This window comes from Hylobates moloch, unplaced genomic scaffold, assembly GCF_009828535.3.
Source record: "Hylobates moloch isolate HMO894 unplaced genomic scaffold, HMol_V3 SCAFFOLD_19, whole genome shotgun sequence".
In the NCBI taxonomy this organism is placed as follows: domain Eukaryota; kingdom Metazoa; phylum Chordata; class Mammalia; order Primates; family Hylobatidae; genus Hylobates; species Hylobates moloch.
The window spans coordinates 70,074,057-70,101,648 of NW_026652294.1; the positions used below are offsets into that span (position 1 = coordinate 70,074,057).

Consider the following 27,592-nt stretch of genomic DNA (forward strand, 5'->3'; position numbering starts at 1 on the left):
CTTTTCACTAATACATAAAAACACAGAAATGTTATCTCATGAGTAACCAGATGTATTTTTTTAAAAGTCTTTAGAAAATACCAGTAAAAGGAGGGGATTTCTATTAATACTATGATAATATCATTGTGAGTGAACATTTTCTACACGTTAGCCACAGTAGTGTGCGCCCATCAAGGTTTTTGAACCCTCCAGTGACTGGATCTACAGAAGTCTGCTTTTGGTGTAGACTCCAGCTTTTGCTGTTTTCTCTCTCTCTTTACCCTTTTCTCCTTTTCCCATTCCCGTCCCAAGTTTATGGCTTTGCTCTCTTAGATTGAAAGTAGAGATAATTCTAAATTTCTTAAGTTTTCGAGCCTGTCCCTAGGTAATTTCACAGGGACATTTCATAATAAGCTGTTTACTTTGACATGGGTAGTAATATTGGTGTAGAATTCTAAGTTGTTTAACTGCCTGTCTTCCCAGAATTCTCAGCTTTTGACCTGTCCTGTGATGTTAAAGCGTCTTGTTAACTGCCTCTTTTGCTTGTTGTCAGCAGAATTGTGTAGATTAGCATTCTGTTATTGTAAATAAAGAATTAATTATTCACATGTAACATAGATGATTTAGTATATAAAGCTTTAACTCTGAAAAATTTGTACCAAATTATAAGGAATATAATAATATTTTTATGCTGTCTTTCTTCTCTCCGTATTTAAATCTCCAGAATCTATTGGTAAGTGCTTAGTTCTGAAGCGCACTTCAACCCCACTAATTTCCATATCCAGAATATTATTATTATTATTAATAAAATGCATGGCATGCATTTTACTAACTGTCAGTGTAGACACCAGATCTCTGTAGTGGCTCCCACACACACCTCCACAGAACTGTTACCATAAGAACACTGTGTAGAAAAATGAAATAGTACACAAGTTATGGCACACCAATGTAGCATAGCAAGTAGTATAAGATATCCAATCAACAGTGTTTGTTTCTGGTTAGTCTTTAGCGTTTCCTATCACAGTATATATATATATGCATATCTATATATATACTTAAATAGATTAGCCAGTGTTTTCCTAAACTATGTCTTCAAAAATATTGTATAGTTTTTTTTTTTAAGAGATATGAGGCATATAAGATATAATTCTAACCCTATATGACCCCAGACCTGAGAACTCATTTGCTTCTCTGAGAAAGGCAATGCTGCCTATTGCGGTCTTTACCCTCTGTGGTATAATGCAACTTGTTTTTTATGATCTAATAATACTATCTAATATATTCCTGTTTTACCAGTATAGTAATTCAAGTTTCTTTTAAGACCTTATTTAATTCTGTAAATCTAATTTAATTCTTCTCCCCAGCCCTAGCCTCCTTCTTCTCGTACTAATGCTTCTTCTTTCTAATCTTATTTGCATTCATATTATCCACCCAGGTGGTACACCAATAAGAGGTAAGAGTGCTGAACTAACGTTCACAGAATGATCTTACTCATTCTTTCTGTCCTTTCATCCCTCTCATCTTTGTCCTGTTTTCAGCGTCATTCCAATATTGTCCATCAACTTTTTTTTTTCTTTGTATTGTTTGGTTATGATCAGTGACTCTCATATTGTGAACTTTCCTTTCCTTTTTCTTTCTCTCTTTGTTTTGTTCATTTCTTTCTTTATGAAAATGATTATTTAAGTTGTGATATGCTTCAAAGAAAGCATATCCGGGTCTTTAGACCACAGACCAGTCACAGCGTACCATCTGTCCCTCTTTTTTTTTTCCTTTTCTTCTTCTTCCTTTTTCCTTTTTCTTTTTTTTTCTTCTTTTTCCTTTTTTTTTGTCCAACCGGAGAAAAAAAAAGATCATTTTTTTTCTTCCTTAGCTGTTCTTGTTCTGGACCAAAGCCAAGGTGGTCTGGAGAACAGTGGCAGACATGCAGAAGACACCCTGGAGCATCTGCTTTTTGTCTTTATCTTTCAAAAGGTTTTTGCTTTTGTTCTTCAATTCTTTTTTCTCTTAATGTCTTAAAAGTCAAAGAATGACTCCCCTTTCCACCTGATCCCACTCGTCTACAATCTGACAGCAATGCTTTTTTCCCCACTTCTTTTTTTCTTGGATTACTCGTCTCCGGATTTTTGGATCTTCTGTCCTTCAGGCTATGGAAACAAAAGGTGCTCAGTATTCTTGGTGGTATGTGGTATTGCTGGTTTTTCATACTTTGACTCAGTGTGCATTTCTTTTGTAATTCTTGTTTTGTATTTTTCTTGGGGTTTTGTGACACCACACTGCTAATCCCACTGGTGGATTTTGATGGGTGTCTTGGGGATCCATCTCAGGGTCCTCAAGCAGTGGTTGGTTGGCTCTTCCTTGTGGCATAGGCCATGCCTTTTAACTTTTTAAAAATCTTCTAATTCAACTGCTCTTTGTTTTTCAGCAAATGTAATAAATGATTGTAAGTCGTGGAAAACTGTCTTTCTTTTCTTAAAAATCTGCATGTCTTAAGGGAGTTTTGTTTCTTTAAGTGATATTTTGATAATTTGTAATGACTAATTTTAATTTTTTGCTTTGTGCAGCCTTTTTGTGCTCGCTGCGTATTTTTGGCTCTCTTCAGCAGAAGACTTTCTTGAAAACCCAGCCTGGTTTTTTTTGAGCGTATCTATCTTTTGCGCCACTTTTGGTACCAAAATGAAACAAAACAAAACCAAAAATTAATCTTTTGTTTTATTTAAAAGCCATACTTCCTTGAAGCAGTCTCACCCATCTTCATTTTATTAGTCTAGGAAATAAGAGCGTTAATTATGAGTAGAAGTCTTGCTTGGGAAAAGAGATACTGATTTCTAATGCTAGCATTGATGATGTAAAAAAAATAATCTCTATATGTTTTTCTCATCGCATCATTTTCTGTCTGTGCAACTTAGCAAGAGATTGAATCGACGTTGAGTGGACCTTCGCTTTGCAGGGCTTTTCATATTGTTAAGAGGTTTAGCTTTCTGAACTGAGAAAGCCTTCTCTGATCATCTCTTTGGTAATATATTTTATATCCATACAGGAGCCCTTCAGATTGAGCAGAGTGAAGAGTCTGACCAAGGAAAATATGAGTGTGTTGCCACCAACAGCGCGGGCACTCGCTATTCCGCTCCTGCCAATTTATATGTCAGAGGTAGGAATGACATAACCCTGGCATCGCTTCTTCATTCAGGCTCAGGGGGAGTTGAGACGCCGCAGGGTCTGTGTTGTTATATTAGTAGTTAACAAGCTGGTTTGGTAATAGTGACCGTAGCTGAAACATGTTAGTAAATAGAAAAGTTAAAAATTTAAAATATGTTGTTTAACTCCAAAAGACAACTCTTGAGTATAATCTATCCTGAGGCTTGGAGTTTGTAAGTATATTTGCATTTTTACATCTTGGTTTCTATTTTTACTGCATTGATTGAACTGTGCTTTGCGTTTGTTTGAGGTTTTCTTCTTTTTCTTTCTCTTTTTTTTCTGTTGTTTCTCTTCTGTTTCCTTATTAAACCCCTGAAATAATTGCTTGGTGTGCTACTAATCAGTTCTCTGTGCAATTCCAAGCATAAAGGTGTTTTGTCTTCATGACCCCTGCTGCTGAAACTGTAAGGATAAAGCTGCTAACTCTATAAACGAGTGCTACATGCAAATAGCGGAGTTGTATTTCTGTCTTTGTATACTTTCTTAATTATAAACACATAGTATTATATATACATGTGTATTCATGTATGTGCACATATGTACACCTTTTTGTTTGAATTATTAAGACTTACCGAAACATTTAGTTTTTTGATTGCAATGGAAAACTGTTTTTTAAATGGTAATGTGAGTTGTCCTTGAGGCAAGAATGAATGATGAGGATACATTCATAGGTTCTCATGAAGTAATAGAAATGATTAAATTGTGTGAGCTTATGAATGGCTATGCCTTTCCATTGAACTAGAAAGAAGTACTTCCTCTTCCCGAGAGTTCTCAAAGCCAGTTCCTGGAGTTTTTTTTTATCCAGTGGAAGTGTTCTTATTCCTGGTCTACATATCTGTGAATAACCACGAAGGCATGGGTGGGGGTGGGATTAAAGAAAAGACTGAGAGGGCTGTAAGCTACAGTAGGATGGGTCCCCTTAAGAAAATACCTAGCTTGATTTTGAAATTTTTGCTAGAGGTAATTTTGTTTCCCTGGGGATGTTTTTCTCTCTTTTCTTTTTTTATGGAGTCTGGGGTGGGGAAATATGAAGAAAGTCATTTCTTCTCTAAATTCTTTGAAAGTCCCTTGATCCTTTTTCCACAATAGTGACCTCCCTTGCTGCATGAGGCATGTGTACCTTCTTCCATGGAAAATTTCAAAATGATGCTAGCTATTGTTTTCTAATACCATGTTAGTCTGTGAGATATTGCTAACTTTTCCAGCTGAGATAGGAAGGATGAACTAGAGCGAATAAAGATGTTCAAGTAGCAGTTGAAAGCCTTGATATGGCCTTTTTACTCTCTCTGTGTTTCCCTTGTTTTTCTCCTTTCCTCATTTCATTGTGTTCTGCATCAAACCCCCTACATCCCTCAGAGCTGCGAGAAGGTTGGTGTGTTTTTTACTTTTTACCCACCCTACAAAACTATTAATTAAACCAATAACAAAGAATACAAATGAAATGAATGTAGCTGCATCGTGTTCTTCTTTTGGTTAATGATATGTTTTAGCAGAGAATGCCCTGGCCATGGCTTCTGGTGCTTGCTGGTGGTATCTAACTGTGGCGCATGATGGGAGCGAATGTACCTGGGTGCATGGTAACTGGTAACACTTAACTCTCTAAGGTCCAGTGAACTTGGTCAGTGTTCCTGCTTTCCTTCCTGCTCCACTGTCCCCATCTCCCACCCTGCCTTTAATTTCTGTCTTATAAGGATGCCTGCTGTCCATAGAATGACTTTTTTCTAGTTTCTCCCCTAATCCCAAGCATGAAGACTAAACTCTCCTCCATTTTTCTTGATATGTCCTTTGATACCTCAGAGTCTACACTGGCTCCTGCTTGCTTTGTGTAACCTCTGTGAATTGGCTGCAGGAGGCATGCTTAGCTTTCTCTTCTCCTATGACTGTCATTCACCCATGAGGCCATTGCAGTGAGCCATCTCAAATCAGCGGAAGTTTATCTCGACCTTAAGTGCAGCCAAAAAGTTTTCAGACAGAATTACTTATCTTCTTCTTGGGGTTATGAGGTTATTTATCAGTTTATTTATAATTTTTAAAAAATCTTTATTAAATGTATTTAAGGTGTGTTCCCTAAAGATTACCCTCTAGATCTCCAATTCTTATGGTATGACGTTTTGCCAGTAAAAGCCCCAGATGAAACCAATTTATCTCTCACCTTCTCCTTGTATCACATCCAAAACACATTTACTTAAACACACATAAACCTGCAGATTATCTGAAGCAGGAACACTGAACTGTAATTGCTTGGTAATTTTTCTGTGTTATGTTGCTTTAATATGATCTCTTCTCTTAATGTCATGTCCCGCTGTATGTTTTAGATCCCGTGTCCCTCAATTTGAATGTGGGCATAAAAAGCCTTTTAAAAGATTTTGTTGTCATTTATGTTGTTTTACCTTAGATATGAATTGAATGGAGTCCTGTATGTGAAATACCCAGCTCCCTTTCTGAATTTGCAATCCTTACCTTTAACAACTTGAGCTTAATCTACTATCTATCTTTCAACCCTGTTATCCCCTAAGTCCCTTTGTTTCAATCATTATACTTTACCTCTTCCTTTTCTGTTTATTTCTATTGCCCCATTATTTCTTCTGCTGTCATTGCTGTCTTGGATTCCAGCCATTCTTTCAATATCCTTAGCACGGGCCTTGAGATTCCATCTTGTGCATGCCTTGCATGACCCAATCCAGTATCTCTACTGGTGTTAGCCTGTTTCTTCTTCTGTGACTGTAAATCAATATGTATATACATTTCTGTGTTTGTTCCAGTGTTAGTGTGAGGTCTTGAGGCTGCATCCACTATGAATCTGAAAACATAAAGTGCACTTTCAGTGTACTCTAGGCGATGTTTTCCAGGGCTGAGATGTGACAGTGTGGTCCCACACCTACATTCACATCAACTGGAAGCGCACAGCACTGAAGTTGGTTTTGACACTCAACTTAAACATGCTGGTGACCTTCCAGCCCCCTTTTCTGCATATACATGCCTGCATAGAATCATTGTTATATGCCTGCATGTATATGTTTTTGTGTTTCTCTTATGCATGATGTTTGTGTATTGTTAGTTTGTAGATAGTTTCTTGTGGGGCCCTTGTAGGTCTGAATCAACTTTTGTATGAGTGTGTCTAAGATATCAATGACTAAACTAAATAAATAATTCTGTGTATACACACACCATACTTGTATGGTCTGTATTATCCACAGTTTTTCTTTATGTTTTGTTTTTGGACAATCCACAATGTTTCAATTGTTGAATTGTGTCTGTACGGTGCATGTCATGTGTTTAATAATCCACTTTTTCTTGCTTTGTATATGTTATCATTTCCCTTGTGCTTTGTTCCAGTTCGCCGCGTCCCACCAAGATTCTCTATCCCACCCACTAATCATGAAATCATGCCAGGCGGAAGCGTTAATATCACCTGTGTGGCCGTGGGGTCACCAATGCCTTATGTAAAGTGGATGTTGGGGGCAGAAGATCTGACACCTGAAGATGATATGCCAATAGGAAGAAATGTGCTAGAACTGAATGATGTAAGACAGTCAGCAAATTATACCTGTGTTGCTATGTCAACGCTGGGTGTCATTGAAGCAATAGCACAGATCACTGTCAAAGGTATGCTTAATGGATTATGCTTTGAGGATCTGGGTACACTTAAGCCAAGTGACTAATGCCTCTAGAAAGCCCATCCTTGAAAATCTAAAATAATTCATTATTCAGCATTTTAAATGTGTGTATAACCTAATCATATCTGTGGTATTATATAACATGCGTAAGCCTCCATAGGCGGATTTTTTCTTGGAAGTATCTGGCAGCCTATGTAGAGATAATCCTCAGAATATTAAGAGACAGTCCATGGAGGCCCAGGCACTAACCAGACAGAACTAGGAATTTTAGACATGGTCGACCATTATGGTGGGACTGTTGTGTATGGTCTATATACGAGACCAGAACCTTGATAAGAACCCCAAGAAAAGTCAATATGAGCATTAATAAATGCTTAAAATTTCTAAATACAAAGGTAAAAGAAGAAAAAAAAAGTTGAAATCAACATAGTCTAATAATAGATGATTTAACTTTTTGGTGGGCCCTACTATTAAAAATCAAAAGGCAAGTAGGAGTATATTCTGTTTTAGTTTTGTCTTTCACCTTGCATAGATGAGTGCTCAACATATATTCTTTCCTTTAAAAAACAGACTAAATATAACCAAAGTACTGTATTACATGAATATTTTTGAACTAAAGAGAAAAAGAGTACGAGCATGTAAGGATACCATTTTTTTCCCCCCCAGTGTTTATAGAATTCTAGAAAGTGTTTGCAAATTGAGTCTGACATAGGGCAACTTAAGTTTTCTGCAGATGGCTAGAACTATTGCAAAATGAACACAAATTGTCTTCTTTTCCTAGGCAATGTTGTAGGCATTTGGAATTCAGCAGCAAGTAAGAAGTACAAGTTTGCTACTCTTGAAAAGCTGCCATTCTAGGGGGTGATCTTAGAAAATGCAATACACATGTTATAATTGGTATCGTATCTCTAACCAAGCATATATATCAAGTATATGCTATATAAAACTAATGACATGAGAACAAAGGTACACATTGTCAACATTTACAATCATTTGAAATAATGTTATATTGTGGAACCTTAATATAATAAGCACACATGTATTTATCCGTACATTACAGACATAAAACCTGTACTGTACAATAAATGTGACTTAGTGAAACTAATAATGTCAGCTGAATATCAGTGAGCACAACTTTAATTAGCAATATTTGTATTTGCTTTGAAAGTTCAGAAAGACATGTAGGGGAAATCTGAATCACACACAGCCTTGAAAAATGCCAGGCCAGAATATTTAAACAAATGTCATTTTATTATTATTTTCAATAAATTCCCTTGGTAAAATATTATCATTCTGTAGTTCTTTGAGTAGCGTGTAAATATTGAATCACCTTTTTTTAATTACCATTTCAGCTTTAAATATTTGAAGGTTTGCTGAAAACCTTTAAGAATCCAAAAGCAGGGGCCACTTTAAACTAATATTTTGTTCACCTTCTCATCTTTGTTTTCCTGACTCTTGCCACTTCCCTGTCATTTCCACCTCAGAAATAAACAAAACATAAGGGTGAATCTTAATGGCAAATTAAAATAAATCAAAACAAAAGAACAGGCTGAACAGAGTGAGGAGAATGGGTGCTGACTCATTTATTCAGTTAACTGTTTAACGATTCTCATTAAAAACCTACCGAGTGCCAGGCAGCAGTCTAGGCATTTACAGTTTTACAGTATGTCAGAAGTACAAGTTTGCTGCTCTTGAAATGCTGCCATTCTAGGGGGTGTTATACTTCTTGCCTTTATGTTGGCAAGGAAACAGGGACACTAATGGGCTGATTATATGAATGTTACCCTTTGAGATTTCTCTGAAGAGTCAACTATTAGAATGCCCCTTCCTACCCTAATATCACTGCGTTTCAGAATCATTGTTTAGAATAAGGCACTTGAATATGAGGTCAGCAAGGCAGACAGTTTATATTTTTAATTAGTAGTATTTTGATTTGTATTCATCTGCTAAAAAGAAACAATTAGACCTCTAAAAAGATGGATTTTATTGCAAATATTTGTCATGTATCTACATCGGATATTTCTGATGTGGAATATAGGATGCATATTAATATGACCATAAAATACCTTAAAAAGTGATTAGTGAATGTGCCTTAATTTAGTTCCTTCAGCAATTTTTAAATATTAAGAATAAAACATTGATTTGAAATTTCTATTCTTTTGCACCTTAAGATTTTTGGTTTTTCGTTTATAAGAAAATTTTTAATAATGTTACTATGTCTTACCAGAATATAGATGCTATTCTTTCATAGCAATTTAATTTCATTTCGGTGTATTCCACATTTTGTTCTTTTCAATGTTTGTTGGTATTTCAGTTATACCATTTATTTACTGGGGCAAGGGGCTAATTGGCCAAGCTTTTGGTATAATAATAGTAATGACTGCAGCTAATACTAAGGTTTTTTGTGGCTTCCAGATACATTCTAAGAATCTTAGTGGATTGGCTCATTAATCTTCACAGCAAACCCATGAAATACAGTTACATACAGCTGTACAATATAACTTAAATAATATTTTTCCCATTTCCACATGAGAAAACTAAAGCAAAGAGAGGTTAAGAAATGTGTGCAGGATCACTTAGCTAATAAGTAGAAGATTTGGATACAAGCCTAAAAATATGCTGTCAAGCCCTTCTAGTAAAGCAGGATTTGTGTCACCTATGTATGTTTTACTGTATTTCTTGGCCGTTCAGAAAACTACCCTTTGCTATAATTTCATTTAATTAAATCTTCAGTAGATACATAATCCTGTCATTTTCATAGTAGAGTTTATAGATTCTTGAAACATTATAGGGATGATGGGTAGTCATTCTCTTTTATCTTCCCCCATCCAAGCCTTACCCAAACCTCCAGGAACTCCTGTAGTGACCGAGAGCACAGCTACAAGCATCACACTGACGTGGGACTCTGGGAATCCTGAGCCTGTTTCTTATTATATAATTCAGCATAAACCTAAAAACTCTGAGGAACCTTACAAAGAAATTGATGGGGTGGCGACCACACGCTACAGTGTCGCTGGACTAAGTCCCTACTCAGATTATGAATTCAGGGTTGTTGCTGTCAATAACATTGGGCGGGGGCCTCCCAGTGAACCTGTGCTAACACAAACCTCAGAGCAAGCGCCATCCAGTGCCCCGAGGGATGTCCAGGCACGAATGTTGAGTTCGACCACGATTTTGGTACAGTGGAAGGAACCTGAAGAGCCAAATGGACAGATCCAAGGATATAGAGTTTATTATACAATGGATCCCACTCAACATGTCAACAACTGGATGAAACACAATGTAGCCGACAGCCAAATCACTACTATTGGCAACTTAGTACCCCAGAAAACATATTCTGTCAAAGTCCTGGCTTTTACGTCAATTGGAGATGGTCCACTTTCAAGTGACATACAAGTCATCACTCAAACAGGAGGTAAGTTTGGTTCAGGATGGGAAGTAGGGCAGGAGGGAAGGGCTGGTGCAAAGAGGTGAGACAGACAAAAACAAAGAAAGAACAAAGATGGCATGAATTTTAATTTTTGAGATTTAGGGCTTCAAAGCAAGAGATGATAGACATCTGAAAAGGAACAAGCATGGACATCTGAAAAGCTAATCATTTTGAGCAGAACAATGCGTTAACACCCCTTCTTTTTAGTTTGTGTGGGAATGACTTGAAGGCTTCTCTGTATGAGGTAGAAAAATGTCTCCCCCATGCCCAGTTTTGAGAATAGAAAAACTACACTTCTTTGTAATAGCTAGTATGGTAGAGTGGTCTCAAAAGAGTATTTAATTTGTGTAAGATCGGATATTTCTAGACAAAGCTAAAAAATAAAACTGTTACACGGCCTTGGGTATTTAAATGGCTTATGTTTGCCAGAAGCTACTGGCTTAAAAATAAATATTCTCTGAGTGGCTTTAATTTCTGTTTTTCTCTGTATGGCCTCAGTGGATAAAGAAAGACAGTTACTGAGATCTCAGATAGAACTTTGGGGCCTGATTGATTAACTATGCTAAGAGCTACAGCAGACATTAGATTATTTTATGATGGAAAACTTGGCCCTCCCAGTGGTATTATTTTCCTAAGAGGTTATCAAACCTCTTTGGTCTTTGATTCAAGGTGATCAGTTTGGCTTTGGGCTAATATAAAATCACAGGCCTCTTCTAAAGTTTATTCTTGAGCCAGGTGCAGTGGGTCACGCCTGTAATCCCAACACCTTTGGGAGGTAGGTGGATCACTTGAGGGTCAGGACTTTGAGACCAGCCTGGCCAGTGTGGCAAAACCTCATCTCTGTTAAAAATACAAAAATTAGCTGGGCATGGGAGCAGGCACCTGTCATTCCTGCTACTCAGGAGGCAGAGGAAGGAGAATCACTTGAACCTGGGAGGTTGCGTTTGCAAGTTTGTAATGAGCTAGGATTGTACCACTACACTCCAGCCTGGGTGACGGCAAGACTCCATCTCAAAAAAAAAAAAAAAAAAAGTTTATTCTTGAGCATCTGAGAGCTACTTCTTTGAGTCCTTATTGTGTTGGCATCTTTTAAACCTGCATTAATCTACTAATGTTTTGGCAGCATGCTGTTGGCTTGTTTTAAAATCTACATAATAATCATTATTGGAGACAGTATAATCTGTAGACATAACTCATTGCTAATCCTGGCAATGAATTAATAAATTTTCTCAGATGCCAGCACTACATAATGTATCTATCATCTATTTCACTGATTCCTGTGAATCACTGACTTGTTTTCATGTCATGGTCATTATATGAAGTATGTTTAACTATTTGTCCTTGCTTCTAGGAATCTCAGAGCGCATTTATTTTAATAGTTTGCCTGGCTTTATTTTCATACCATTATTTGGTTCTTATTGGCTTGTTCATGGATTTACTCTTTTCTCTATGACATTGTAGGAAAGCCAGCTATAAAAATATGTCTCACCACAGTTGTATTAAAAACTATCCATATATCTTCTCTGTGTGCCATTTGCAGTACTTCTGTATTTATTTGCTGTAGTAATATGCAGAAAAAAATACTGTAGGCTGTTCTTACCAAAAAAGCTTCTCATTGGGAAATGCAGACATCTGTAAATCTTGTTCTGCTTTTTCTTGACTAAAAGTGGTTAACTATTATGAGATTGCTTTTTATTATACTGTTTTAGCAGCTACATAACAATTAAAAAATTCTAAGAAATTATATGGGAACTTACATTCCACTTTGAGCTTTTTAAATTTCTCAGCTGTGATATTTTTTCAATCCCTGGACTTGGAGTAACATAACCAGGGTTTGAATCTCAAGCTTTCGTTTATTAGCTGTCACCTTAGGTGATTTATGTCATCTCTCTGTGCACTTCAGTTTTCTAGTCTATAATAATAACCACCTCATAGAGTGTAGTGGTTCTATTTGTTTTCCAGTGCTCCTGTAAAAAAGAACCACATACTAGGTGGCTTAAGCAATGGGAATCTATTGTCTCACAGTTCTGGGCCCTAGGAGTCTGAGAACAAGGTGTTGACAGGATTGGTTCCTTTTGAAGGCTGTGAGGGAAATATACTTAATGCTGCTGCCCTAACTTCTGTTGGTTGGTTTGCTAGCAATCTTTGCTGTAGCATGACATGTAGAAGCATCATCTGATCACTGCCTTCATCTTTACATTATGTTCTTTCTGTAAGCATGCCTGTGCCTAAATTTCCCTTTTTACTCATACACCAGTCATAACGGACTTGGGGTCCCTCTTATGGCCTCATCTTAAGTAGTTCCATTGCAAAGATCTTATATTGAAATAAGGTTATGCTCTGAGGTACTGGGGATGAGGATGTCAACATATGGATTTTTGTGGGATGCAGTAAAATTCATAACAGGGTATAGATTACATAATGGAGGGAAACATTTTGTAACTTAATATGTAAAACATTAACTAAATTATTAATATATAATCATCATAATAGTAGCTAACATATGGAGGACACTATACTATGAACTTTGCATGTATTTATTCTCACAAACCAATTAGGCAGATGTGGAATTATCCCACTTGCCAATGAGTAAATTGAAGATCAAAGAGGATAAAAAGTGATTCAGAAACTTGCCTTAGGTTGTAAGGTTACTAAGTGGAAAAGCAGAATATAAATCCAGGGATTCTGGATACTTTTAACTACTGTGTTAGTCCATTTTCACACTGCTATAAAGAAATACCCATGACTGGGTAATTTACAAAGGAGAGAGGTTTAATTGACTCACAATTTCACATGGCTAGGGAGAGTTCAGGAAACTTAGAGTCATGGCAGCAGGTGAAGGGGAAGCAAGGACCTTCCTCCCATGGTGGCAGGAGAGAGAAGAGCAAAGGGGGAAGAGCCCCTTATAAAACCATTAGATCTTGTGAGAACTCACTCACTATCACGACAACAGCATAGGAGAAACCACCCCCATTGTTCAATCACCTCCCACCAGGTCCCTCCTTTGACACATGGGGATTACAGTTTGAGATGAGATTTGGGTGGGGACACAGAGCCAAATCATTATCAACTACCATTACCTTTTAAATTAATAATTTGCTTAATGTGATTGTTTTTGTGTTTTTATGCCAACCTAGGTATTCAATAAATGGAAAGAGGCAGGAGAGAAAAACACAATTGTTTCATTTATTCATATATTTATCTAAGAATTAGACATAACTTACTTCTGAAACGCTGAGGTAGCTATTAGATTATTCCAGTGCAGAAGTATATGAAAACATTTCACAATGAAAAAAAAAAAAAACTAAGTTTATCTAAAAGAAGTGGAAGGAAGAACATTTTTATGAAAGATTATTACACTCAAGCAGTAAATTTGGCTGAAATTTAACTAAATTTAAATAAATTTGGCTCTAAGTTTTATAAGCACCGGTTTAAACATAGAAATCTATGGTGTTTCGTATTTTTATTTTCTGATGGTAGGAAGATTATCTAAGAAACAAAATTTTTCCTAAACCTAATTCAACCAAAATATGAATCTTAGACAATTGTGAGAATCCTTGTATTTAGAATGCTAAATGAAAAACCCTAATGCCTTCAGTCGCAATTTATTGAAAAATATTGAAGTAATGTTTAAGTAGACAGACCATATCTTTATTTTTTTCTATTACCAGTGGACAGAATATGACATTGAATCATAACTCAGTGAAGGTGGCATTATCAGAGGGGCAATTGAGTTACTGTGAGCTGGGAACTGTACTTTCAAAAGCTCTGATTTAATTTAATGACAGAACTCAGAAAATCTAGATGAATGGGACATGGATATATTAGAATAGTTGTTTCCACTCTGTTTGAGTAACTTTTTTACATGAAGATGTTTCCAAGAATCTTCCATAATATATGGTTTTACTTTTAATATCCGTTGATCGAGAAGATATATAGTGATGTAATGACTGCCTGCCAAGCGCAATAAACTAAGAAAACCTTCCAAAATAGCACAATGATTTGATCTGTTCTATAGGCTTAATTAAAAAGGCCAGTGGATATTAGTGGACACCTGCCAAAAACAATGATGTTTGTTCTGATGTAACTAATGCTGAGCTGCTCCTTTTTCTTGTTACTGACTAAAGAATTCTTAGGATGATTGCTAGGATGATAACCATTATGAGATATAAAATTTAAGGATATGATTATTTTCACTGCATAACCCGCTAACCCTATAAAATTTTCTCCTCTAACCCTATAAAAATTTACTGATCAATAATATGTAGGAATTGAAGTACATTTTAATTACAAATACACAGAAATGTACGTTTTGATGTCTTCTGTGTCTAAAAGGTACTCATTTAATTTTATTATCTCATTCTGTGACATTCACATTGCTATTTTTGTTTGAAACCGGATTCCAAAAGAACAGTATTTAGGATCAAAGTGAGTTTAAGAGAGAAGTCTCACTTTGGATTTTATCTAATATGAGTCACACAGATGGATGTAAGTGAAGGATTGATGTAAATTTGTATATTTCTGGTAATACAGAAGGTGAGAATATGATCTGTCTGTTTTACAGTCAGAGAGTTTTTCTCCTTGGTTGTGAACGTTAGTACAGTTGACCATGTTGAGTAATCTTTAAATGGTTTTAAATATGAAAACACTTTCATTGAGACGATTATTTTCTGACATATGGGTCAATATTCCCAGTTCTCCGTAGCTCTAACTTCTGGCATTATGAAGTCACTTGCAACTAGTTTACCTTGAAAATATGGGGACTATATGGCCATTGACAAGGGAAGTATTTCTATTAAGCTAGAAAAATATTTTCATTATGAGAAAATACATTCAGGAAGGAAAAAAGGACTTCCTATAGTTTTCTTATAAAGGTAATTATACCAAAAGCATAGGGTAACTATATTTTATAGAAGAAGTGCACATAAAACCCTGATAAAAAAGTAGTAAGTTAAATCTCAAACCTGATGGATTAAATGTTGCTTGATGTTCATGCTAATTAGAGACATTATAAATCTTAAATCCTAATACGTGTCTTTTTTCTGAACTTTATTTAGAAAGCATATCTGACCTCTAATTACATCTATACATTTAATAGATTCTTGAAAATCATCTGACTTATATGGATATACCTTTAACAGTATATGCCTTCAAAAGATAAAGAACTATATATATTTATCAAATACTAATGACTAGTATCAACTTTAAACATTTTAGGGATGTTAATGCTATTACAAATTCTGGGCATTGCAAAAGTGTTAAAATATAAGCTATGACATTTAGAGACAAAGTCTGTTAGGTTTCCAGAAGTTTATAAGTCATTTCATTAGTGTACGTCAACAGGCCTATACAAGCAAACTAGAAAAAGACTGCTTTCTAATAACCAAAGTTATGAGTCCAATGTAAATGCTTTTTCTGAATAGATTTAGCAATGAGTAAAGGAGCACTGGATATAAATACAACTATAATAAAATTTAACTTTTTCTCATTTATGTTTAATGACTTGAGAATAAGATTTGTGCTGATGCTTGTGTATTAAGTACTTATTTTGTCAATGATATATTTGTGACATTTACACATCAGACTCTTTGTTTTGAATTTTGTTTTGTTTTACTACCATTATAATTCTGGCTGTCGGTTTTATTGTTATTATCATTTATCAATATGCTAGATACACACATTTTAAAACATGTACCTTATTAAAATACTAGATATTTTAGCAATCATGGGTTTTCTAGTATCTTTGGTCATATTTTTTATTTATACTATAGCAAGATGAAACTGTTGTTTAGCAGTGCAATATGTGTCAACCTTTCTTTAGAGATAATCTCTAAATTTTTTTCACATATTAATCTGTTCTAATATATCAGCATTTCAGATAATGTGAAGGTTTCTCTTGTTAGTCTTTTTTATCCCTTGTCTTTGAGTTGCTTTCACATATTTATATGGAGTATAATTATAGTAATACTCAAGTACTTAACATGTATCAGTGGGATTATAATCTTATTTTAGGGACTTGATAGCTCACATTTCTATTTCCTTGTGGACATTAAATAAGTAATCAAGGGGAAGGACATACTTTTACAGTATATAATGACTTCTTAAATATAATATTAAAGAAAAATTTTTACTTATTTTATTTCTGCTTTCCATGTCCTATTGTAAATTGGGTTTATGGTCAATATCATATCTCTCCTTTGAATATGAAGTAACTGCTTAAAGGTCTGGATATGTTGTTTTTATTTGCCCATGATTTTCCCAGAATCTCACATTTTCTTATAAAATTTATGTTCAGTTAATCAGTGAAGGAAATGTTACAACACAGAAAAGCTCTTGAATAAAATAAAAATAAAATAAGATATACCTAGACAAAGGACTGGTAAGTGAAGGTAAAAAAAAAACAAACAGTGAGAAACTGTGATGTGTAATGATAACAAGAGCATAAAATATCTGTGTGTAAGAAGGCGAGGCACAGTGGCTCACACCCATACTCTCAGTGCTTTGAGTGGTCGAGTTGGAAGGATTTCTTGAGCCCAGGAATTTCAGACAACCTGCGCAGCATATTGAGATCCTATCTGTACAAAAAAAAAATAAAAAATTAGCCGGGTATTATGGCACACGCCTGTAGTCTCAGCTACTCAGGGGGCTGAGGCGGAAGGAGCACTTGAGACCTGGAGGTCAAAGCTGTAGTGAACCATGATTGTGCCATTGCACTCCAGCCTGGGTGATAGAGTAAGACCTTGTCTCAAAACTAACTAACTAAATAAAATGTAGGTAAATGTTTACATTTATACATTTGTATGTATAAATACATATTTAGAGAGAAAACATTAATAGAAATGTGAAATGGAACCTCTGTAGACACAACATTTGGTATAAAAATTCAATCGACAGATAATGAAAGTACTCCCGTGTCTCAAGTGTTACAGAGAAAACAAATATGACAGTCTGTAGCCCCTAAAGTGTTTTCTTATATACATATATTATGCTCATTAGGACCAATATTTGGGAATTTAAAAATACATTCATTTTATACCTTTTTTAAAAAAATTCCTTTGTATCCTCAGCTTCGTGGTGGTGGATTCCAATATGACAAAATGCCCTGAGGAAGTTGTATCGTTTGGTACACCCTCAGGTCCCGGGGAAGCGTGGGTAGTGCACTCTTAAGCCGTTGATGAGCCTGGAGCCTGAGATCGTGAAAGGTTATTTTAGGGCCCTGGCCCATATGCTGAATCTAGCCTGTAGACACATTTTGCCCCATACAGTGCTTTTAAAATTCAATTAATTTTCAGTAATTAAGAATGGAAAGGTTTTACCTGGAAGGTTCATGATCAACTTCTGTGAAGAAAATCTGAAGCTGGGACAGGAGTGCGCCCACATTTCACAAGGCAGCAACCTGCTGTCACTGAGCATGGCCTGCGGTCCCTCTTCAGGTGGTGGGCACTCTCCACCGGGCCCCAGGCCCCATATGGCCTGCTCACTCATCTAAATTACCTGACACCTCTGAGCATTTGTGTTCGCACCACATGTTTATTTTATACATTATTTATTTATTTATTTATTTTTTAGAGACAGGGTCTCACTCTGTTATCCAGGGTGGTGTGCAGTGGCTCAGTCATCGTTCACTGTAGCCTCACCCTCTTGGACTCAAGTGATCCTCTCACCTCAGCCTCCCACACAGCTGGGACTACAGGCATGCTCCACCATGCCCAGCTAATGTTTTTAAGTTTTATTAGTTTATAGAGACAGGGTTTTGCTATGTTGCCTACACTGGTCTTGAACCCCTGACTTCAAGCCATCCTCCTAACTTGGCCTCCCAAAGTACTGGGATTACAGATGTGAGTTACCATGCCTAAGCCTGTACCACAAGTTTAAAATCTCATAAATGAAGTTACCCTCCGAACCATTTCAAAAGAAGGCTAAGGAAAGAACAGGAGAGAACCCCCTGTACATTAGATGAAGACACTCTGCTTCAAGTCGTCTAGCCAACTTTTAGTTTTGTGCAAGAATAAAAAGGACAGTGTACTCTCTGAGACTTGGATGTGCCTACTTAAGTCATTATTTAGAAGGAAGGGGCTCTTAATAGAAACAAGCTGAATTAGATGATCAGACAAAGCTTGTGTCACTAAACACGAATGAAATATTGAGACCAACCGGGAATTTGCTCAAGACAAATTAAAAGCAAAAAGTAAACAGTTTAAGTAAGAAAAAGTTAATTAGGTTTCCAAGATGTTTTCAATCAACGTCAATTTATTATTAGCATTAGGCAGGGAGGAAATGCATAACAAGCAATTATTATCCTGAGAGCAGCCCTTCGATGTTGTCTGTGTTTCTAATTCTTGACCATACTGTACTCCGGTTTGGTTTGAGTCAGGAGTTAACACAAACTTTCTTGTTTCCCAGGAAATTGGGAGGAAGAAAGAAGCAAATAAAACTAGGAAAAAATTCTATGACTGCATCCATAGGCATATGTGTGCATTTTTAGCCTGAGAAACCCTTTTATCATGTGAATATTAGATCCTATCATAGTTTTCCCATCTATCTGGTCACTCTTGTTTCCATTATTGCTCCTGCCAGTGCTTTTGGTATTTCCCTTCTAGAAATAATGCATTTTCCATTTGCTTTGCAATTTGCCTATTTGTATTTTGTTCCCCTCTGTCCCCCTGCCTGTTGCTTATCAATCTTTTATCTTCTTTTGCCTCCACCTTTCAATCTAAATGACTGTGTTAGGCCACCCACTGGGCAGGTACTGGGGAAAAAAAATATGATACTCTGTTCAGAAAGTAAGCTCCCAGAGGCGTCAAAGCAATGAGACTCTCAATGCCTGTGATTTTTAGAAAGAGAGAGAGAAAAGATGATGAAGGCAACTAGAAATATGAAGCACTGATTATTTGTGACCTTAAGCATCAGTCCAAACATGTATTCCTGTACACACACACAAACACACACACACACACACACACACACACACACACACACTCTCACACATACACACAGGCTGACTTACCAGAGGAATGAAATTATCATTAGGGATTCTACAAATCATTCTTGCAGACTGCTTTAACAAAGGGTATTTTTTAAAGCCGTACCACAGAGACATAACTATAAAAGAAAAGGAAAGCAATACATTTTCTCCAGAGGCTTCTTTTCAACTACAAATTATACCGTATTATATGTATTTTAAAATATTTTTGCCAGGGTTGCCACTGTAGATGTTTAAAAGCACACTTTAGATGTTTTTTTACTCCTCTGCTGTGAAGTATTATTGTTCTCTTTTTTTCTTTAAATATAAATGGAATTCTCATTTAAACTTGAGGGAATATGAACGTATGTTCAGCCACAGCACATTGAGACATGCCATAATATCAAGGGTAATGATGAAAATATTTTACAATTGGGAAAGCATAGGCACTCACCAATCAGAGCAGACAGTGGCCAAGAACAATGTACAATTAGATGTGCCAGTGACACCCTGACTCAGCCTTGTGTATAATGGATAGAGGAGAACTGATAGGCTTACGTGTGGACTAGGAAGTTTAGGTTAGTAATTATTCCAGTACATTTGAGTAAGGTGTTTTGAACCGAATAGACTTTCCATTCTTTATTACAGCTGATAAACAGCTCTTCCAAATTGTCTATCAAATAGATTACATGGCTAACATGAGAATTATAGATGATCTCTTTAAGTTACCATATTTCTGATAAGTGTATTCTATAAACTTCTTAATTTTTGGTAGTAGTTTAGCTTCGTGGCACTAGGGAGGGTATTTTGTTTTTATTAGGTGTAGTGCATTAAATAACATAGTTTAGAGTTTAGAAGTCATTATTTGTAAGTGATAGAGTTTTGTTTTGTTTTGTTTTTCCTTTTTTACACCTCTTTTTCAAAATGTGGGCTGGTAAGAAAAAAACGCTAAGTGATTCTGTTTGCCTGTTAGGTTTTGTTATTGGAGTAAAGGTAGGATTTTGTGAATTTAATTGGAAATAATTTTTAATGTTACATGTAGTGCTAGAGAGTAAGTTCCTACTCAATTGTAAATAACAATACTTTTAGGTATTTAGTACTTATGCTTTTGGCAATATTTCAAGTGTTTTACATAAATTATATTATTTATTACTAACAACCATATCATGAAGTAAAGAATTTTTTCCTTAAAATTGAATTCAGGGGCTGATATACTTCATACTTATTAATTCTACTATATCTTGTGTAGATGTTCTACTACTCCAGAGCAGGATTTAGAACATTGTACTTGCCCTGTATACAAAGAGGTTAACTTGAACGATGTAAAGGAGCTTGTTTTCCACTAAGCTGGTACATGTGTACAGATTTTGAAAGGTTTAAACAGGTTACACTAATGGAAGAACTTTGTGAATACTCCTGGTGATTGTGAGTTCAATCCATTGCCTCCCTGTTTTTAGTACCAGGGCAGCCACTAAACTTCAAAGCAGAACCTGAGTCTGAAACAAGTATTTTGCTCTCTTGGACACCTCCACGTTCAGATACCATTGCCAACTATGAACTGGTCTACAAAGATGGGGAGCATGGAGAGGAGGTAAGACTATAGTGCTTCTCACCCTGGGAATTATTCATTACATTGGACCACTTCTTTATTTTTGTGTATTTATCCACATTCTTGGTCAGATAGCTATTGAGGACCTTGATGGAGAAGATTTACTAATTAAAAGAGGAACTTGATCCCCCTCCCCTCCCAAAAAAAAAAACCCCAAATGACAACAACAACAACAACAACAACAACAACAAACACTGGTTATTTGGAGGCTTTGGGGAAAAACAAAACAAAATAACTCCTGCTCCTATTGGAATGTGCTTCTGACAGAGTTCCAAGTTCCATAGATGTATCAGGTTATGGAAGAATAAATACTCAATGAGACTTGAGGACTTTCTCTTCTTCATGAAAGTATTTAAGTCACTGTGGGAACAGGTCACTAAATTAGCTCTATATGTTCATGAAAGTCCTTGGCTAGATGAATTTTTCCACACTGGTTTCAAAGATTCCCCATAGCAAATGTTTGTTGGCTAAAAAGTATTTGGTATGAAGGCAAGTGTGTATATAACATTTGAGTATACTGTGCAAACAAAATAACAGATTGTAGAAGGCATGGCAATTGTTGATTGTCACTGAAAAGATAAATGAAAATCAATATAATTAACTCATTAATAGGCACTGTTCTAAGGGTTTCACCATCAATAATGCATCTAATTTTTATAGTAGCATTGGAGCTAGCCTTTCTTATTAATCGATTTCACATGTAATAAAATGGAGGCATGGAAAGAAAGTTAAATAATTTGCTCAAAGTCTCGCACTAGTGGATGGCAGAGCTGGGATTTGAGTCTAGGCAGTCGAGTTCCAGAGTCTGTGTTGTTAACGGTTAGGGTCTACTGCTTCTTGAGTGCAGTTTGAATACATTATAGAAATCCATATTAAGATACATCTAACATTTTCAGAATGAGAATACATAATAGTAATAAATATGTTTCTTTTTTTTTTATTATTGTGAAATCCAATGGGGAACATTAGGAGAAAAGGAGTTAATGGCACTATATTTGAGAACTTCACTCATATATTCATTTTATTATGCCTCTTAGCATTTTTTATCTGAAAAAAAATCTTCACAAAGTGGAACGGTCCCTGTGTTCTAGTAAAGAATATCTTTTTAAAAACTCACATACTAAATGAACTACTCTCAATTAACTTGTAGCACATAATTTTGAATGTTATAATAAATTAATATATTCTTGTAAACTTCTATTTTATTCCATCTGTTTGAATTGAGCAGAATCTCAAAAGAATAGGTTTTAAATGCAGTGCTTTAGATTTAGCTAACAAAGCCAATATAAATCAAGCAGTCAAAAAGTTATATAGTTGAAATGCAGATATGACTTAAAGTATTCATGGTGCAACTTGAGCTATTGGTGTTTTCTGTAAGGCGTAAATCAGCACTGAATTATTTTAAACCTTCATCACCACCACCAAACTAAAATACATGCATACCTAGACACAAACATACATATACACAAAGAGTAAAGGAGAATTGTAATGCTTAAATGTTGGCCTAGCTACTGTGCTCTACAATTGCTTATTTAGGGAATTTCTTTATTTCTTACTTGGTGGATCTAAAATTCCTGAAAACTTTTGTATTTGTAAGCCAGAACACCCTAGGGATGGTTTCTCTAGTTTTATATTTGAATTTTTCTTCTTCTTTTTTTTCTTTTGAGACAGAGTCTCACTCTGTCACCCAGACTGGAGTGCAGTGGCACGATCTCTGCTCACTGCATCCTCGCCTCCTGGGTTCACGCCATTCTCCTGCCTCAGCCTCCCGAGTAGCTGGGACTACAGGCGCCCGCCACTACACTCAGCTAATTTTTTGTATTTTTAGTAGAGATGGGATTTCACCATGTTAGCCAGGATAGTCTCTATCTCCTGACCTCATGATCCGCCCGCCTCGGCCTCCCAAAGTGCTGGGATTACAGGCGTGAGCCACCGTGCCCGGCCTTGAATTCTTCTTAACTAATTTGTTTGTGTGAATAGCAAACACTATTTGATAAAGTGTTAAGATTACACACACCATTACTAGATTATCTACTCACTTGCATTTTAAGGTTTACTGTAGGCTGATGTTCAAGATTGATTACCGATAGACACTTATATTTTTGCTAAATGACAAATTTTAAGCATGGAAGGTGAGAGTTATAGCATTTGATTAACGAAATCGTATATCAGAAGTCCACAAACATTTGTGAATTTATTTTTTTTTTCTGGCTGTGGGTTCTATATTCACAAAGAAAGTAAGGTTTTCAGTTATTTTAGATCAACCTAGGGTAGCGATGTGGTTTCAGATAAATTATTCAACTTTCTTTCGTGACTAACGTGATTTTTTATCCCATCAAAACTTGGCAATTCCAAATCTCTTTTATAGCAACCTCCTGTAAATTGTATACTGGTTACTGTTGCTACTTCTGGTCATATTTTCTTTGCCTCCAATTGAGATTTCAGAAGGTCATGAGAGATGAGTAGACATCTGTTCAATTAAAATTGCACATGTTGGGCAGATTCCACTACCAGGGGCAGGTGTCAGTTTCTATTGTGATCTTTGTCACAGCAACATACACACATTTAACGGCAGAACATACTCATGGGTGTTGGCCGCTCAGTCTTCGTCTTATCTGATGTATTTGGCCAACTGTGTCAACATTAAAAAGATCTCTGACTTCCTTTATTCCAGTTACCTTTATAGAAACTTGCCTTTTAAACTGATATTTTCATTATATAATTCCCTTAGTACAGCACTAGATACTCACTATTGACTCTTTTGGTGATATTTTGATGAGATTATAATCCTGATGATAGAAATCTGATGGTCCAGACGGTATGATTAAAAAGTATTTGCACGAATCTTACTGAAGATGACCACATTCTCTTATTGCTTCCAGCAACGAATTACCATTGAGCCAGGGACGTCATATAGGCTGCAAGGACTAAAACCAAACAGCTTATACTATTTCCGTCTGGCTGCACGCTCCCCTCAAGGCCTGGGTGCTTCTACTGCAGAAATATCAGCTAGAACCATGCAGTCAAGTAGGTGTCTCTCTTTGCTTACTTTCTGCCTTTTTATTTCCTCTGGGAGATGTTGCTAGCTTTCACCTCCACCAACAAGCAAACCTGCTAATATGCTTAATAGTTAGTCTCTAGGTTAGTATGCATCACACTTCACAGGTGACTTAACTGTGACTTATTTTGGTCTCATCACTTGATCCAAATAACAGATCCCACCTTCCCACTTCCTACATTGAAAGACTTCTAAAGAAGGTAGTAGACCTCCATGGGTGAAAAGTGGGTGAAAGGAGTTAGATAAAGCCCTGTTTAATGAATTATAAGGCTTTAAAGCAAAATTCACGTTGAGAACCCTGCAAAATAATCATAGGAGGGCTTGGCAAATGAAAGAGGCTGCAAAAGACAAAAAGAGCTTTATTTTTTTAAGCACACAGGCTTTAGCTTTGCAATCAAACAAGTCCTTATTTCATGTATTTGTTTCTACTAAGAAAAGCTCAGCTCTGATGACTTGTTTCTTATTAACTCTGTGTGTAGTACATGTGGAAATTTGGAACATTGACAGAAAATCTGTATGTGGACAAATTTAGAAACAATGGAATAATCGCAAACATATTTGCAGTTCTAAATTGTATTTTGTTTCCTCGGGTTCAATTTCTTTTTGGAGCTGTTACCCTTAAGCATAGCTGTGTTTATCACACTGGGGGTTAATTGTGCCCAGGGCAGATTGTTTTGCATAAAGTATTATACAGGAGATTGTTTTTGATGGAAAGTTTGGTGGCTTATTATTATTAATTGCTTTTTTTAATATGTGTCTACAGTTCATTCATAAGAAATACTATTTACCTTGAATTGAAGAGTTTTGTTGAGTTATTTTCTTAGATTTCTTTGTGTGATATTTTGTCTTTGCTTTTTGACATAGTGAATTATACAATAGATATCTAGAGTAGAAATACATTGAATTTTGTCAAGAAAGTGCTCTGTTGACCTCATATTTAGACCTATCAGCAAACATGAAATTTATGTTTTAAAAGATTAATTTCCTTCCATATAAATAAGCAAGTTTTCCACCATTTCATTTTCTATAGAAACTTTAAAACTTTCAGGGATTTTTGATAATAAAATTTATGTTTTTCCCTCTTAAAGTGTGATTATTCACATGAAAATGATTAGGATCCTGTTTAATCTATTAGTGATTATCATTTATTCCCATAAAATTTTCTTTCATTTAAAGGCATAAGCGTGTAAATTAATGCATTCTCTGTATGTCTGCTTTGAATTCCAGGCAGGCTAATAAATAGTATTGTAGAAGATAATGTCTTAAAACCAAGCATTTAAGAGAAATGTTACATGCTTCAATATTATGTTTCCCATGGTTTACAAACCTCGGTTTTTAACGTGTGTGTGTGTGTGTGTATGTGTGTGTGTGTATATATATATGTATATATACACACACACACATACATATTGAATAGACTTTTTATAAGCACATCAAACACTTATCTATTCCTTATTTTATTAAAGTAAAATTTTCAAATGATGTTGAATATATTCTCACAAAATAGGAGGTCTGAAGACAGCCCTAGTGCAAACCAAATCAGCTTTTTAAAAAGAATTACAAATGAGTCCTTGCTGTTACATGAACAACTCAATTTATTATGAATAATGATAATGCATGTAAAATAGTTTTATAATTTGAGATATAAGAACCCCTAGTCAGAATCAATAAAAATGAGATTCTAGTGGTTTTGCAAATCTTATTCCAAATTTACAAGGCTGTCCTATGAGGATTTCTTTTTTGTCAATACAGAGAGCTTTTATTTTGATTGACTGTAATAATGAACACAAGGCACGTAAATTAAGAAAGACTGATAATCCCCTGAACAATTGGATGCACCTGGCACTCCATAATATTAAGACTTACAAAGTCTAGGGAAATCCCCAAACTACACATTCAAATATAAAACATAGGATTGCTTTATTCAGTCTACCATATACATTGGTTTAAAAATATATGTGTGTGTGTATGGATTTGTATTATGTTTGCCCACTTGTTTGTTCTTCTTTAGGAGCATATATTATCAAGTTTTAAATAATGATAGTAATTGTGCTGTCTTTTATTGATTTTTAATTTTTAAAAATCATAATGTTTGGTTAATTTGATGGAAAATAATTGCTCAGAAAGTGACTAGTTTAATTTAGAATGGGCAGTAAGAAAGTATATCTTTTAACTCTAATATAAACCCTACATCGTATGAATAATTATGTACAACGTGAAAGAAATTTTGCACATAAGTTATATCTTTTCCAGTTGATACTTGGGTTTTTAAAAAAAACAGTTCTTTTTAATGGCTGTGTTATTGACATTTTCTAAGGGATAAATGATTATTATTGATTTTACCAAATTTTGCTGGTGGGGTCTAATTCTTCACTAGCAATGGTGTCTCAAGAAGAGTTATAATTAAACAGCTGAAAGCTGACGTAGGGTAAGTACAAGTTACAGTCAGAATCAACAATCCTGACATTACGCTCGGGTAGGTAAATCTTGGACTCTGCATTTTCATCCTTTATTGATTCTGCATGCTCACTGTATATGGGCTACGATCAATGTGAACATTTTTTTTATTATTAAAACTGGTCAGGCAAACTCCGTTTCTCAGATAGAGTGAACCCTCTTATGTTTGTTGTTTATTTATTTTTAATTGGAACTGGTAGAAGGGCATTAGCAGTTATTGTAACTTGTCACCTTAAGAAGGTTTTCACAAATGAGTACTGTACGTAAACCATCCTCATTCTAGAATATAGAAGTGAAAGCTTGGAAACAACATCTGTGAAGCATCCTCAGACCCTCAAGTAAATACTAGCACTATTTGCAGCTTGTTTGAAGCTGGATAGTCAGTATACTGGGGGTGGGAGATACTGAGGGATTGGTTTAGAAGAAGAATTTATATCGCAGGTAGGTAATTTTATTTGAGGCTCCATTATCTCGAGGTCTCATTTTCACATATTCCCCCCACTCATTATTTAACAATTATTTTTGGTCATTAATTCATTTTTTTGGTTTATTCATTTTACTAAGCCAAGGTACATAATTTGTCATTAGAATTTAAGTTTCAAAGCGTTATTTTCGTTTTGTCCTTATTGTTCGTTTATTTATTTTTGCCTTTTCTTTTGTTTTATCATTTTTTTTTTTCAACCACTCCTGTCCTTTCACTTAAATCCTCCTTTAACTCACTACCAAAATAAGAGCCGTCAGCTCCTCCTCAAGACATTAGTTGCACCAGCCCAAGTTCCACTAGTATTTTGGTAAGTTGGCAACCTCCACCAGTGGAAAAACAGAATGGCATTATCACTGAATACTCCATCAAGTATACTGCAGTGGATGGGGAAGATGACAAGCCTCACGAGATTTTGGGAATTCCTTCGGACACTACCAAATACCTTTTGGAACAGCTGGAAAAATGGACTGAATACCGGATCACTGTGACGGCCCATACAGATGTCGGCCCTGGCCCTGAGAGCTTGTCCGTGTTGATTCGAACCAATGAAGATGGTATGTTGCCTCCGCTACGTCAGTTTGCACCCTTCTGACACAGTCTTGGTCTGCTGTCTTTCAATAGGCTAACAGTAATCTTTTTTCTCTGCTCATCTTTTTTACTCAGCATTGCTGTTACTTTAGTATTTTTGCCAAAGACTTGTCTTTGCTACAGCCTGGCCTTTTTTTCTTTTTTTTCTTTTTTTCTTTTTTTCCAATCTCAATGCAGTGATTTGCTTCTCTTTAAAAGAACTGTTGGCTCCTA

At 35.7% G+C, this 27,592-nt stretch overlaps 1 protein-coding gene across 18 annotated transcripts in view; it reads left to right on the top strand.

Moving 5' to 3' along the window:
* PTPRD (protein tyrosine phosphatase receptor type D) overlaps window positions 1–27,592 on the top strand; it is a 2,332,625-nt gene that overhangs the window by 2,120,913 nt on the left and 184,120 nt on the right. For 8 of the 18 annotated variants that reach the window (XM_058431780.1, XM_058431782.1, XM_058431784.1 and 5 more), the window contains 7 exons: window positions 1,415–1,432; window positions 3,017–3,127; window positions 6,511–6,780; window positions 9,625–10,206; window positions 20,641–20,774; window positions 23,675–23,819; window positions 27,040–27,345. In XM_058431780.1, coding sequence (XP_058287763.1) covers window positions 1,415–1,432; window positions 3,017–3,127; window positions 6,511–6,780; window positions 9,625–10,206; window positions 20,641–20,774; window positions 23,675–23,819; window positions 27,040–27,345 — 1,566 coding nt within the window. Of the gene's footprint in view, window positions 1–1,414; window positions 1,433–3,016; window positions 3,128–3,233; window positions 4,543–6,510; window positions 6,781–9,624; window positions 10,207–20,640; window positions 20,775–23,674; window positions 23,820–27,039; window positions 27,346–27,592 lie in introns of those variants that run through there. The other 10 variants (XM_058431791.1, XM_032139147.2, XM_032139161.2 and 7 more) reach the window with 4 other exon arrangements.